At 42.9% G+C, this 16,343-nt stretch overlaps 1 protein-coding gene across 2 annotated transcripts in view; it reads left to right on the forward strand.

The window, feature by feature from the left end:
• The window catches only part of WDR7 (WD repeat domain 7), a 350,409-nt gene that overhangs the window by 326,084 nt on the left and 7,982 nt on the right, over positions 1-16,343 (forward strand). For both annotated transcript variants that reach the window (XM_055559425.1, XM_055559426.1), the window contains one exon: positions 12,369-12,473. In XM_055559425.1, coding sequence (XP_055415400.1) covers positions 12,369-12,473 — 105 coding nt within the window. The remainder of the gene's footprint in view (positions 1-12,368; positions 12,474-16,343) is intronic.

The following is a 16,343-nucleotide window of genomic DNA, read 5'->3' on the forward strand; positions in this document are numbered from 1 at the left end:
CAGATTCTTTACCACGAGCATCACCTGGGAAGCCCTATAATCAGTGGTAAATTATCTGATATATCTTGTATTGATTCTAGTTTATGAATCCAGTAAATCAGTGGAAGTTCTATCAGAACAAAATTGGTGGCTATGATCATTAATATGAGTCTTTATAAATCATTAGCTTGATTAAAATATTTCTCCTTTCATTTTTGAAAAGAATCTGTATATCAAAGTGAGTAACCAAATACATATGTGTGTATATTTGCATACACTCACATATGCAAAGATGTAACAAGTTCCACTTTAAAATCCCTTTCGTCTTTCCCTTTAATAATATATCTTTTTTAACGTAATTATATTAAAAGAAGTCTATTAGCCCTATTATATAATGACCTTTCTAAAATATCAATATTTGTGGATAACTGATGAAATTTAAGCAAAGTTAAAATTACAGAAATGGGACTTTCAGTATTATCAGTTAATTACTGTTGGTCATTTGGAATTAGAAGTTCAATTCTAATTCAAATATATGCTTTTGATCCTAGCAACTTGCCTTTTTAATAAGTTATTTCCTGATCTGAGTTAAATAATTACTACTTGATAAAGGGTGATTATTTAAAAGATAAGATAAATATCAGACTTCAAAGCAATTTTGTTAAGTATTAACTGCAGTGAATCATCACAAAATTCTCTGCCTAAAAAGTGACTTGTATGTTGGGGACAACTTTGAAGGCTTTCATTTAAAAATATTAGCTAAAAACTTTGAGATTTCAAGTCTACAAATTGTAAAATAAACCAGCCCTTTCTTTTCTGCCCACCCCTTAAGTGGCAGTGTCCTCTGTCATTTCAACCACATCTTTTCACTCTCTGCTTTTCATGGTTATCTCAGCCCCTTACACTCAAGCATTTAACAGATATTCACAGAGAGACTGGCATGTGCCACGAACAGTGCCAAGTGTAGAATCTATGTCTTCAACGTGTGTCTGTGTGCTAACAACTCCCAAATCTGTCTCTCCTTTCCATATATCTTGTCCTGAGTTCCACATTTTTCTTTCTAATTTTCTGACATATTTCTAACTACTTACTCAAGTCCTCTACATTAATATCTACATGTCCCAACCTCAGCTCATTTCCCCCAGATGACATCCCACGGACCCCTTCCCTCCCCACTAAGTCCTTTTAGAGTGCTTTCTTTCTCTTATGCTTCCCTGTCCAGGAAACAGCATCACCACCCATCCAGTTGGACCTCTCTTCCTGCCCGTATCCTGATCTTCATTCAACTCCTAACTTACCTGCTGTATTTGCCTGCCAACCATTCCTTTTCTCCTAATTTCTCTCCCTTCTCTCTGCCAGAGTTTTCCTAAAACTGGTCTGATCTGACTATTCCCTTATTTAAAAACTTGGGGAAACTCCCTGTGGAGTTTGGAGCTATAAACCAAGTCCAAGTTCTTAGCACAAGCAACAGGTGGTTTATCACCTGGCCACAGCTGGCTTCTTCCCTCATCTCCAAAGCCCTCTCCCCGTGTCCCTCTGGCCTCTCACGGTTCTGCTGGCAGAGGGACACAGGGTGCCCAGCGTTTCCTGGCCCTCGCCCACTCCTGCACTCTCCCAGGTCTGACCACAGTCACCTGCCTGCTGGCGTCGAGTCTTGTCCTGCAGGCCGGCTGCTCCGTTAAAGACCTCTCCACCAGCACCTCACCGCACCTTGTTCTGACACCTCCGACCCCTGAGTGGAAACTGCTGCTTATTCCTCTGTCTCCGTGCCACCACACACACATTCCGGCATGCCAGTTCTCGTATTATGTACTGGTTGCTTACTGTCGACCTGTCCTCCTCTCCTCCTCAGTTCATGGACAGGGGTCATATCTCATCTTTCTACTGATATCTAACACACGTCCTAGAACATAATAAGCTCTTGATAAACATTTTAAACCTGTTATTGTACATTTCTCCTAAGAGTATTAAATCCCATGAGTTAGGAAAAACAGATATCATCCTTATTTTAAAAATAAGCAAATTGTGTATCAGAAGATTTTGCCGACCTCTAAAACCAACAAGGATCAACTTTAATCCATTAGGTAAACATGAGGTAGTCTCAGAATAAGTCAGGACTAACAAGTAGTATCAGTGTTATTTGACCTTAGTAACTGCTGGGGAATATTTTCAAATGTAATGGCTCTGTGAAAAAAAAAAAGTCCTACATATATTATTGTATTATTTTATTACTATTTTAATATTGCAAATATGGAATGATACATCAAAGATAGAAGGATGATTTTATAGTGTCCTAATTTTGGGTTTCTTGACTTAACAAAGAAATAGACCTTGTAATTAATTAATAACCTAATTAATTAGGTTATGTTCCAGGCTAATCTGATTTTCTGAGAAGGCAATGGCACCACACTCCAGTACTCCTGCCTGGAAAATCCCATGGACAGAGGAGCCTGGTAGGCTGCAGTCCATGGGGTCGCTAAGAGTCGGACACGACTGAGCGACTTCACTTTCACTTTTCACTTTAATGCATTGGAGAAGGAAATGGCAACCCACTCCAGTGTTCTTGCCTGGAGAATCCCAGGGACTGGGGTCTATGGGGTCATACAGAGTCAGACACAACTGAAGTGACTTAGCAGCAGCAGTCTGATTTTCTGTTTTAATAAGTTGAAGAAGCATAAAAACCACCCATAAAAGTATAAAATTCCTGAATCTGTATTGTGTATTAGTGTATATACTCTCAATCTCAGAAGCAAGTATGATCCAAAAGATAGAATAACATATTGGTTGATACATGTATGAATTTTAGAAACGTATATAATGCTTTAGGTTTCTTTAACACTTTCAAGTCATTTCTCTCTTTAGAATGATTAAAATATTAGGTTCTTTTGAAATGTGATTTTGAAAAATAAATTCCATATTAGTGCATTCTGGTAAGATGGTTTTGTGTCAGCATGCCCTGTACCAGGCCAGAGAGAGCCAAGAGGGCAGGTGCATGAAGACCTTGTCGTGAAGCTCTAGCCAAAACCATCTGTGTTCACCTTGACCCAGATCAGAACCCACGGAAATGCTGAGGTCCATCTGGATGGACGTATCCTCTGTGATGCGATTGCTGTCCCCACCGGTTCCTGTGGACGCGTGTCTACTGAAGGCTGCTGTGGAAGGGCCTGAAGTCTATTGGAATTTAGTTTTGTAGCATAGTATTACCTTTAACAATATACTCTCCTCTGTCTTCTTTAAAAATTTACATAGCCGTTTTATGCTGGCCTAATTTCTCAGGAATCCTTTTAATATTTAACAAGAATTTCTTTTTTTTAACAGAATTTTCATAGTCTGAGAATAAAAAGGCAAAAGTTTGTTCATTTTAAGTCTTGTAGTGTATATTTGAATAGAAGTATATTAAAAGTATGATCAAAAATATTTAGCTTTGGGTGTGAGATCTATAGAAAATATTTGTGCATTTTAAAAGCTACAGAAAGTTATACTTTAATAAATGTCTTATAATTATTTCATACCAGCACTGTGAATAGTTAATAAAATTGATTCATCCACCATCCCTTTTATTTGAACCTGAAGCACATTTATCTAAATCATATAGGCACTCAGTGTTTGAGGATCCATAAATTATCTTTAAATATGACTATTTAAAATGTAAACATATAAGGAAAAATGTTATGGTTGGAATTATGTCTGTACTTTTTCTTTATTCTGTTGTTATTGAGCTTGAGAGTCTCACACACACAGTCCAAACATACTACCATCATTTTATTAGCCAAGAAATGGTGGTGATCATGTTACAAAATAATTGCAGTTTATGATGTTTGGGATTTGGGGCAAACATAATTTTCAAAGGATATTTCTATAAAATTGATCATTTTAGCACATAAAGAAAGGACATATCAATTATTATAATCTAAGTTGGTGTTTTTAAATAACTTTATCCTGAAAATATTTGCTCTATTAAACCAGAAGAGGGATGTGTGTTTGTGCGCAGGTACACATGTGGTCAACTCCTAATTATCTGTAGCAAAAAAAGAGGAAGAAAGAGTCAGACATAAACAATGAGGCTTACAGAAAATTTATTTGAATCTGAAAAAGTTCCTCAGTTGAATAGAACGGAATAACCCCCGAAAACCAGTACATATTTTTTTATAGCGATTGCTGTTATGATCGCTACGATATTTTAAGATTGGAAAACAGCCGTTGGCTTGAATGGCCACTTTAGTTGTTCATTTGTAGATCTGCCTTTTTAAATTTAATTTTGATAATGTACAGTTGATATGAGTGAAAACATCAGCCTCAATATCCTAAAATTCTGAAATTCTTACTAATGCCTAAATTACAGTAGTGAAGCAATCTTGAGCGTTTATTGAGTCTCACTACTCCTGGAAAAGTGTGCTATGCACATACATGTTGGTTATAATCATCCACAAAGAAGTTTCAAAAACTATTGCCCGTGTCTTAAGGATTACCAATGTGTAGATATCAAAACGCCTTTAATTTGTCAGTGTCTATCAGTCTATCCCCAAGTGACGCTGAAGTAGCTTTCAGTAACTGAAAATGTACAGTAAATGCTGCAGCTATTTTTAGGGAACAGAGTCTGTTTACTTGAGGCATTTCATCTTATAAGAAAACTTAAGATAGCAGACTTTTATTATATTTCTCCTTAGATCTATTTTCCATTAAGATGCTAAAATGATACCAAATCTGCTTTTCTTTTGCCCTGGATGTATATTCTTTTCAATTAGATAGCTACAGAAAGTAATTCATTGAATTGTTCCGGTACCCGTTGGATTGAAAAACGCCACAGTGGCTTGACTCTCTTAATACACAGTTGACATAATGTGAAAAAAAAAAAAAAAAATAACAGCATCAGCTCAGCCCTCCATCAAGAAAACAAATTATAGAGATAAACAGCCCATTTTCAACCCTCAAATCTCTGTTCAAAATCACTGTAGAACCGCCAAGGGCCGCATCTAGGTGAACACTCTTACACCCCAGCAGAGAGGACAGCCAGCAAGAGCCGCTGGGCTGTCTCCAGCGCCAGCGCGCGTTTGGAGTGCGTTTCCCATCCGCTTTCATCCTGGCCAGTTATTCTGGTTTCTGTATTTTGTGTCCCCAGTGAGAGCGAGCTGGGCCCCTTGTTTTCTTTTGTCTACCACGGTTGCCGCAGGCTCGGGGACCCTGCCTCTCCCCACACGTGTGAGGGCTGTGGGCATCAGGCACCTGCGTGCCAACAACTTTACCAACTTTTGGAGCCAGTTGCAGTTTTGTGGTAAAATTAAGCACAGTATTGGCCTCCTGGGTGGTGTGATGAGCAACTCTGATGACAGCCAGTTGCCCAGTTCCAGCACTCAGTCCGGTTTTGTAGTCCCACATTTTGAGGATGTGGTTGACCTTTACAATACCATCCAGCTCAATGAGATCATGATTTGAAAGCTTGGAGAAAGTTTAAGGAAAATCTACAGAAATTATTCTAATAGTTGGAAGATGAGCTCTGAAAGGCAAAGGTTATATTATAGTCACTAAATTTTTTTAATCCTAAAAATAAAAAATAAGGAAAAACGGAGCACGTTGCAGTAACAACATTCAAGTTTATGATAAGTTACCATGCTAAGACTGGTGATCACAGACTTCCCTGGTGGTCCAGTGATTGAGACTCCAGGCTTCCATTGCAGCAGGTGCAGGTTTGATCCTTGGTCGAGGAGCTAAGACCCCACATGCCTTGCTGCCAAGAAAAAAAAAACAAAAAACCAACACATGCTTGGTGACCAGCTATTCTTCATCTCTTCTGAGGCTGGAACCGAGGAATCAGGCTCACACTACAGCATTCTGGATATAGATTTGAAAAAGGAAAACTTTTCTGATGGCACACACCATTAAACACAGAAAAGGGCCCTCAGGGGAGGGTTTGGAATCTTCTTGAGAGATTTGAAAAGAAAATGAATTTTCATCTGACCTGCTTTAAGGCAGCCCTGTCCACCTGCAGAAAAGAACAGGTGGCCTCTCAGTGTCGTTGGCCACGTCTTTCGGCCGTAAGAGCCCACCCACAAAAAGGCGGCCGAAGGCTCAGTTCACAGTGGAGATTAAATTTTACTCCGGCCTTCTAATTGGCTGTAGATGAGACTTTCTGAAAATATATTATCGTCTGCCTAAATCGTTTGTTTCCTGGAGCAGGTGAACGTTAAGTACCTAACACAGTTTTCACAAATCGGTTGCTTCGGAGAGAAGAAAGAGGGAGTTTTATTTCTTGAACGTAATTAATTCTTAACTTTTCAACTCTTTGGAAATGGCCCTTTTTTTGACGAACCTTTCCCTGGCCTAACAAACAAAGCCGTCCATCAGCGCGATGTCTCTGTGTCCCCGGACCCCGTCTCTCCCTGCCGATCAGCCCTGAAGTCAGCAGCCTGTGCTGGGGTGTCAGAAAGGCATGCTGAGCAAGCCCTGCTCCGGCTTCCTCACCCACCCTTTCCTGACTGTGCCTGCGGCCGGGAAGAGACGGTTTGGTGGGTGTGTCAGGCACAAGCACGCCCTGAATCTCACTTAGCATTGTTTGGTTTTGGTGGTTGCGTGTTTATTTGTTTTTATATTTTGGCCAAGCCTTGCAGCACGTGGGGATCTTAGTTCCCGACCAGGGATGGAACCCGTGCCTCCTCTGGTGGGAGTGTGGCGTCTTCACCACCAGGACCCCCAGGGAAGTGCCCGTTGTTTGTTAGCACTAAGGGACCAGCAGGGCTTCCCCTCTGCCTGCAGTGCGGGAGACCTGGGTTCCATCCCTCGGTCGGGAAGATCCCCTGGAAGAGGGCATGGAAACCTACTCCAATATTCTTGCCTGAAGAATCCCATGGACAGAGGAGCCTGGCGGGCTGCAGTCCATGGGGTCCCAAAGAGCCGGACACGACCCAGCGACTAAGCACGCACACGGGGAAATGTGTGCATTTGTAGGTCTTTGCTGTTACCTCTCCTTTTTAGAGCTTATCCTCACTTCCTCAGTGCCCACTTCCCTGTATATCTGGCCCGTCTCCAGCTGCTTCCTGCCTCTGTACACAGAGGGACGCGTCATGCATTCTCACCCTGAGCTCAGGGCCTCTGCCGTGCATGTACCAGTACCTCATGAGAGCAAGTTGGTCCTGTTTGCTCTCTGCCAGGGCACAGGCCAGGGAAAATGCCTCAACCAAAGGCACAGTTGTATTCGTAGGAATTTCAGAGACCACGCGCAACCCTCTGGGGACACACAGCTCAGCGGGCCTTGCGGTCACCCCTCAAATTCCAGCTGCCTCAGTTTCCCCAGAGCCAGCCCTGTGATCCCGAGAAGGCCTGTGAGCAGGACGAGCATCTTCCCCCTCAGGCCTGGCAGACCCTGGGACTGTGAAGTTCAAAGTCCTTTCTTTCTTTTCTTTTTTTTTTAGTTTAGTAAGTGTTATATAAAATACACGGGTCAGTCAACATCTTTCCCTTGTGATGGTATTTATGGTAGCAAAATTGTACCTACTCTCGGACATCCTTGCTTTAGAATTTATGTTAAAAGTAGGAAATTTTGTTTCCTGGGCTTTTTCCCTCCCCTTAAAAAAAGTGACGAGACCTGGAAATTAATGCAAGATGCTCTCTTTGATCTTGTTCAGTCTGTGAAGTGGGTGCAGTCGAGTCCTCCATTTTGGTCTCGGTTCTCCGATTTGTCATTCGGAAGCTAAATAGCAAGAAGTCCAGGAAGAGACAGCAGTTTTCAAGAGAATATTCTAGACCGTACTAGTTTGTATCGATGCTGACCAAATCATCTTGGAAATCTGTGTCTCTGTGCCCTGTATGACAGGGTTAACTGTACTCCTTTGCGGAGCACACCGAACGGGCCTGTTAAAAACCATTGGGCACATGCGAGCGTTGTTCCTTATTAATCCTGCTTCTCAGTTCCTTTTCTTTATAAGCAAAAGCGGGGGAGAGTGTTTAACAATTCAACATTCTTGTCTCCTGCTAGGGATATTGCTTGATTTCTTTTATTGTTCATAGCACTTCTTGAATTAGATTAACTTCTTTATATTCCATTTCTGTCTTTTTAAGATGGCACTTTCTCTGACAAAACCTATCACAAGAGCTATGATACTCACCCACATTTAAAAAGTGGACCCGGCCTCCTTTTGTTTGGAAACCTGTTGTTTGGGGAAAAGGTTCTTTCTACTCGAGTGTTTACGATCCCAAACCCTTGAGTGTGCGGAATCACAGAGTGCTTTCACGCTCACTGCCATCTGCACACAGCTGCATCGTGCCAGAGTGGAGGTTCCAGTCAGCTTAGGGGGTGCCCGCACCGGTCCGGGAGAAGTTCAGAGACCCCCAGCAAAAGACATTGGAGGCTAAAGTCAGCTCAGGGGGTGCCCGCAGCGGTCCAGGAGAGGTTCAGAGACCCCAGACAAAAGTCAGTGGCAGCATTTCCATTGCACTGAGGGCCGGAGATCTCTCAGGCTGAGATTGTAATGAATTCACCAGATGTACCAGACCATTTAAAAACAGTGAGCTTCCCTGAGCTACCATGAGTGGTACCTGCTTTCTTATACAACGACAGGTCTGTCCATCAGCTGATGCTGCCATCAGTACCCAGTGGTTTTGCTCTATGTTGCTTTGAAAGACAACCTGTGGGGCACCTAGCCAGATCAGAGTGTGTGTGTGTGTCTGTGTGTGCACGCGCGCACCTGTGGGGCACCTAGGCATATTGGGGTGTGTGTGTGTGTGTGTGTGCGCGTGTGCACGCGTGTGCACCTGTGGGGGCACCTAGCCGGATCAGAGTGTGTGTATGTGTGTGTGTGTGTGTGTGTGCGCACGTGCACACCTGTGGGGCACCTAGCCGGATCAGAGTGTGTGTATGTGTGTGTATGTGTGCACCTGTGGGGCACCTAGGCGGATCGGGGCGGGGGGGTGTGTGTGTGTGTGCGTGCACACCTGTGGGGCACCTAGCCAGATCAGGGTGGGTGGGTGTGTGTGTGTGTGTACGCACACCTGTGGGGCACCTAGCCAGATCAGGGTGGGGGTGTGTGTGTGTGTTTGTGTGTGTTGATGTGCTCTGATCTAAAATGTAGTCGCCTTTGTTCAAAACAGACTTCAAAGAAACTAACCCGTTAAGCTTCGCACCTAACCTTGACAACAACAACAATAAAGGAGAACAGGACTGTGGTTAGTGAAATGAGGGGGAAAGTATTTATCACTAGACAGCTAGAATGAGCACAAATTTAGTTCTGAGTTTCCTGGCAGGAAAGCAGGTACATGTGAGATTATGTACTTATCGTCACATGATAAAAGAAAACAACAAAGTTTATCTGAAAAGGTAAATATTTTCCTAGCAGACAATTCCAAGATGAATTTAATTCATAGGATCTTCTGTTAGAGACACTAGATAATATAATGAAGGGTGTCTTCAACTGACATAGAAGTATTCAAGTAGATACTTTAAATACTATAAAGGATGAAGATATAATAGTCTTCCCCAGAGGGCTGAGTAGTAAAGAATCCATCTGCAGTGCCAGAGACACAGGAGACGCGGGTTCGATCCCTGGGTCAGGAAGATCCCCTGGAGAAGGAAATGGCCACTCACTCCAGTATTCTTGCCTGGGAAACCCCATGGACAGAGGAGCCTGGTGGCCTGCGGTCCAAAGGGTCACAGAGTCAGACCTGACTGAGCAACTCAACACACACATGAAGATATGATATGAAGCATGAGGAGCCCACGTGTCTGGCTCTCTGCAGAGCCGTCTTAGCCAGCCTCAGCGAGGTGCGTGAGGGAGGCCGCTGGGCTGGCACAGCCTTTGGGGACTGCTGGTTTACACTCTGCACACCGTTGCCCTCTGCTACCGTCTGAAGCACATTCTGGTTGCTGGTTAAGGAAGGATGCTCATCGGAACGAGGCAGGCTTAACATTCTGTGTTGAGATTTAGGGGCCCAGACTCCAGGAGGAGGGGTGAATCCACCTCTACACGGAGCTGGGCTTTGGGGGGAGGGGGGATTTGCAAGCAGGGCAAGCTTTTATCTGAGCTTTCAGTGTGCTCACATGTTAGGTGCATACCAGGACCCCAGAGCGTCGAAGAAGCTGTGTTGAATCAAGTATTTTTAATAGGAAGGTGGCATTACATGCCGTGAGGGACCAGACAGGAAATAAGGGGGCCAGGCAGTGGGTGTTGTGTACCCAGACCTGCTTGAGTCAGGGCTGGGACTGGTGACACCAGAGTGAATGCCAACAAGGCCACAGGGCCCCCTCAGTTCAGCCTGGCCCAGGGTGTCGGGGGCGAACACGGGCCCAGGGCAGCCAGAGTGGAGGCAGTCTGGGCTGCTTCAGGAGAGGCTGGAAATCTTGATTTTAAACGATGTTTGATGAATTAGAGTATAGGCTCAGAAAATACATTTTACAGTCATTTTGCAGGCCAAACCCGATATATCTATAATCTGGTTTCATATGTGATTAGGGCTTTATTTATTTTAGTTTTTCATTAAATGGAGTACTTGAGTAATTGATTTATGGGATTGCTTACATTTGTCTAGTCTCTTTTTGGCATTACTGAGATATAACTGACATGTAACATGTGAGGTTAAGGTGTACAACATGATGATTTGATACACTTCTATATTGCAATATGGTTATTCCCCTGGTGTTATCTAGTACCTCCCTCCCATCACACAACCACCATTTCTTTTTTTTGTGGTGGGAACACTTAAGATCTTAGCAACTTTCAAGTATATGCATCTGGTCATCTTTAAAAGAGGAGCAGCACAAATATTGAGAGTATTCATTGAATTATTATGCGCCATGCATCGTGCAGAGGGCTGTGCGTGTGCGAACTTGTTTAGTCTTCACAAAGCTCTTCAAGGTAGGAACCATCAGCCATGGTCGCCACCACCGTCATGGTCATTGTCTCTGCTTTGTTGGCATGGGTGCGCTCAAGGTTAAGGAGAGTAAGTAACTTGCCCCAGGGCCCACAGTGAGCAGTGGCGCCCGAACGCAGGGCAGGCAGGCTGACTCAGAGAGCGTCCTCTGCCAGCCCAGAGCCCGGAGCCGCCAGTCCAGCGCTTTCCCTGAGTGTGGAAAGCAGGCGTTATTTCGGCTCCCCACAGCACCTTGTCTAACGACAGGAAAGAGCAAAAGCTGAAAGCACAGAGGGACACGCTTGTCCCCCATCCCCGTCCCCTTTCTCCCTTCCTCGTAATCAGATGTGAACTGTGAGGAGACACCTACTGAAATTTACAGTCTGGGTGTGGAAGGCAGGGCGGGAGGGGGCGCAGAATCCGCCAGTGAACTTGCTCCCACCGAGACTCAAGAATCAAGTGGAAGCAAACCTTCCAGGTTTGCCTTAGTTTAAGGGAATATATTTCCCCATCCTTTCTAGACCAAGAGAGGTGATCAACCTCCAGTTGTAACCGGACTGAATATTGGTTCATGTAGTGGACATACAGCCTTTAATAGTTTGTGCAGATACATTAATACAATATTATGCTAATTTGTTTAGTATCCCAGTATTTTCGGTAACTATTAATATCATTAGACATGAGTGTAATTTTTTGTTAGTAAAGACCTTTACTCAGAGAGCGAGTCTAAAATACCACATCATTCTTTTTTTTTTAATTCATGATTAAATCAATGATAGCTATTTGGCAGAGGCTCAAAATGATCCCTGTTAACTTGTTTTTAATGGCATTTGATTTATATGTGTGTTCAAACCTCCAACACATGCGTGCATGGATGTGTACTAATTGTGGCCATATGCATTTAAACATAGTGTAATTGGTGGGAAATGAAGCATAAAATGTGAAAAATGTAAAATTATTAAAGGGTTGAAATGATTGTTTTTGACTCCTTCCAGAGCAGAGATGTTATATGATAGAGCTTTATTTTTTTTTCATTATAGATGAAGTTCCTGGACAGATTTGGTGATCAGTTTTTTTAACTTTTTTTTTAACTTTCCTAATTAATTGTAAAATTCTTCCCTCAAATAGACATAAACAGATGAACACATTGGTTTGCCTGTTAATATCTGCTCTTCCTTTGAACTCATGCTATATCCTCCCAAGTAGGAAGCAGGTGGACTCCCCAGAACAAGGTCAGAGCCCCTGGATGAATCAGTGAGAGAACTTCAGCTGCTTTTCCTCTTTTTCTAAGCTAAGTTTGACTCAGTGGACATGAGTTTGAGCAAACTCAGGGAGATCGTGAAGGACAGGGAAGCATAGCGTGCTGCACTTCACGGGGTCGCGAAGAGCCGGACATGACTTAGCGACCGGACAACAACAACAAGTTTATAAATAAAGAACATACCAGTTTCTAGTATCCACGACATAATTGTTCAACTTTGAATGTATTTGCATGTTTAGGTGCAGTAGTTCTGTGCCGTGCATACAGTGAACGACTCGTAATTTTATTTCAGACAATCCATGGACACAAGGGACCAATCACTGCAGTGGCCTTTGCCCCAGATGGACGGTATCTTGCCACCTACTCGAACACGGACAGCCACATTTCTTTCTGGCAGGTAAGCGTAGATGTTACAGGGTCTTGACGTCTGTTGCATGATCCGCTTTTGCTGGGGGAGGCTCCCTGCTGACCTGCCCACCAAGGCCTCCTCATGACGGCCCTCCCTTCAACAAATACCGAGTGTTTATTGCTTGCTGATGATGGGCCAGCTGCCAGCACGCGGGGTCTACTGAGCACACAGTTGGGAGCCCAGAAAGAGGTGGGGTCTGCTCTCACACGGCTTTCAGTCTGAGGGAGACACAAGTGAATAAGCACCTACAGTCCTGGGGGAACCTGGGAGTGAGGTTGCAGGCTGGCTTCACAGAGGCAGAACCGCCTGAGCTGAGGCATGGTGGTGCTGAGGAAGGGCCAGCTATTCAGGCAGGGAGGGGTGGGTGTTCAGGGAGAAGGAGGTGCCTTTAAGGTAAGTGAGGGGCCTGGAAGGGTTCGGGGCGGAGCAGTGGAGACCTCTGCTCAGGCTGTTAATTTACACAAGGCATTCAGAGAACAGGGCCTAGAGTTTAAGGGAGAAGCAGCCTCATATTAACTTCATGCTCCATTTGTATTATCCCATTTTCATTTGTGTTCTGAATTTCGCACATGATGCCCTTCATTCCCAAGCTATTAAAACATTTTCAAAAATCTGAGTACCACTGACTGGCAGTACACAAGGATACCTCTGTTTATTGATGATTAAAATGAATATTAATTAATTCAAGCAACTGAGCTTTATAATAGAACTTGTTTCATCCTCAGTGATTAATCTCCATCCCATCTTCTTTTTAAGTACCTTACTCCTGATAATTACAAAAAAATTAAACATTACCAACCCTGCCCCCAAGTTAACTTAAAATTTTGTTGCCTATCCTAGGATGCAAATATGTTTTATGAGATGCAGTGCATCACTTTAAAAGCTTTAAAAAAAATTAAACAAATAAAAGTTTAAACAAGACTTCACAACTTGAGGATGGTTTTTTAAAAATCAATAGCTAATAAAATGTAAAACAGATACAATAAATTGCTTCATTAACAGCATGCCATTAAAGCATGACAGCTACCAAATCTGTCCTGAGCTTTTCCTACTCTTCATCTAATTTAGTTTTCCAGTTTATTTTCTCATTATCCTTTCCTCCAGAATATATCTCCAGCATATTAATTGGCTCCTATTAAACTCTTTTCCTTAGAGATGTCACCCAGTCTTTGTTTTTCGCATTGGGTAACCGCAGGACTCATATTTATTTTAGCGAAATTCCACAGCGAGTCCATAAACTGAACTCTTGCAACAGTGGTTCTTCAGACAGTGTCCTGCCAATTGTTCCTTTCTGCTAACAGGGGTTTCTGTGACGCCAGCTGTACTTTGACGCCCTCGATAGACATTGCCCCTTACTTCCCGTTCCCTTGAATTCCCGAGGCGCATTCTTGTGAAACTCCCTCCGTAGGGCGCACAGCTGGTGTGGAAGCACTGGGTGCCCGGCTAAGCCTTGGGGGCGGGAACCAAGCCGCCGCGGGTCGCTGCTTCCGCAGGGCTTTGTGTTTGCTCTGTGCTCTCTTCCTAGGAATAAGCAAAAACAGATCTCCATTTTGTTGTTCAACTTTTCTTCCTGCTAAGAAAATATAATTCCTTATATACATGCATACATGCTGTTGCTTCAGTTGTGTCCAACTCTTTAGAACCCCATGGACTATAGCCCTTTAGGCTCCTCTGTCCATGGAATTTTCCAGGCAAGAATACTAGAATGGGTGGCCATGCGCTCCTCCAAGGAATCTTCCTGACTCAGGGATCGAACCCGCCTCTCTTGCATTGGCAGAGAGGTTCTTTATGGCTAGCGCCGCCTGGAAGCCCAATTCCTCATATAATAGCTCCTAAATTTACCAGATGTGAAACTTTCCCCAGTATTTTCCTGAATGTCTAAGGTGTAAACCTTTTCCCCCTTATCTAGATCTTGAGGGTTCTGTCTGGATATATTCATGCCTTTCTTGAATATTTTTCTGTTTTTATCAGAGTTGCTGCCTAGCTCACTGATGGAATTACAGTCAGCATATACCTCGTGCTGGAGATCAAGATCATTCTGTAGATGCTATCTTTTTGAAATAACCTCTTTGCTCCATCCAGTTCAGCTTGTGCTGCTGCCCCTGGACTTCACCAGATGCACTTCACCCTGGGCGTCTATGTGGCTCTGCCTTCGGAGGGCCCGGCCCCTTGCCTTTGTCCAGACATCCTCTCCAGGGGCCACCCTGTGTTACTTGCAGGGGTGGGTGTTGAACAGACAGAGCGCCCAGGCAACTCAGGCAACACCACATCTTTCTTGCCTCCGATCCCAGTGTCAGAATTTAAAACGCAGACCATTTCTTCCCTACTTAAATTACACCCAGCTTGGTCTTAAAACTTAGGAGAAGACACAGAAGCGTCATTTCACCTTTCTCAAGAAAATACAATAAAACCTCTTCCAGGACCATAGCAGGGTTTTTATTTGAATTAAAGAGAGTCAAAAAAGCAGTGTTGGATCTACCACTGCTCTACCCAAATGGGCTTGGCTGATTTATCTAGATGCATATTGTTTAGGTCTAGTGATAGATGATAATACTTTTATATTATTCCAGTAAATGTACTGCAATATATTTTGAAAACTTAATGAAGCCTTATTAATACAGAGCCTTACAAAAGCCATCAGCTATTAAAATCTTTGCTGAGAAATGAGTGTTAATGAGAAATACTAGTTGGATAATTGCTCAAGTGAGACTTAGTAAGAGGTCTGGATGCAGCATTACTTACACTGAGAGTAGCATTAAAGCACTTCCTGTTTTGATGAATTACATCTGTGTGTGTCTATGCGTTCAGAAAACAATCTTCTCAGAACTGGTTTTGTGAAGCATTATTTTTAAAGGGAAAGGAAATGCCACAGTTGCTGTTTAATTACTTTACATACTCAGCTGCTGAATGATGTAATTTGGCAATCTTTCAAACCCTTCGATTCTCCAACAACATATTCCTACTATGTGAATGTTGCACTTCAGTGTATCCACTGGTATTTGAGCCAGGAGAGCTTTGTAATGAAATACAACCATAAATCTCTCACCTAAATTTTACCACCACCCTCCAACAAGTAAGTATCCTTTTCCAGAAATGCTAATAATAAATTAGATGTGTAGTGCTTTCATTTGTTCTTCATTTATTCCATCCTACATCCATTCCAAACTACTGTTCAGCCATTTTAAAAGGATGATGTAAATCTGTAGTCATTAACATAAAAAGATTGCCCTCAACATTTTGTTGAATGAAAAAAGCAGGTTGTCCAACTTCCTTTTATTTATTATTATTTAAAAAAATTTTTGGCTGCACGGTATATGGGATCATAGTTCCCTGACCAGGGATCAAACCCACACCCACTACGTTGAAAGCATGGAATCTTAACCATGGGACCACCAGGGAAATTCCTCCAACTGCCTTTTAATATGAGCTGGTTTATGTAAAATTCCTGAAACCTACTTCTCCTTCTGGAGACAGACTTCCAGATCTAGAAAGAGGTTTACCAAAATGTTAATGATTATCTCTGGAAAGTGATATTTCAGGAGATCTTTGCTTTCTTCTTTATACTTTTCTTTATGATTTGAATTGTTCATGATGAGGATTTATTTTCTTGGAAGTGAAGAAAAAAGCTGAGGTGACCAAATATAATTCCATGGAGTTTTCATTCAAGACTGAGATTGCCTTTAATTTAGCATAATTTGTAGCCAGTCTCTGGTCAAGAAAATGTTAGTATTGAATAACAGAATGACTGGTTGTTGTTGGTGATGGTTCTTTTATGGACCTTATTGGGAAAATTCATACCCACCCTCAATACTCCGGGTTCCTCTCTTATTTGAAGAGATTGTAGGGAAAGGGTGGGCT

This window comes from Bubalus kerabau, chromosome 21 (assembly GCF_029407905.1).
Source record: "Bubalus kerabau isolate K-KA32 ecotype Philippines breed swamp buffalo chromosome 21, PCC_UOA_SB_1v2, whole genome shotgun sequence".
Classification (NCBI taxonomy): domain Eukaryota; kingdom Metazoa; phylum Chordata; class Mammalia; order Artiodactyla; family Bovidae; genus Bubalus; species Bubalus kerabau.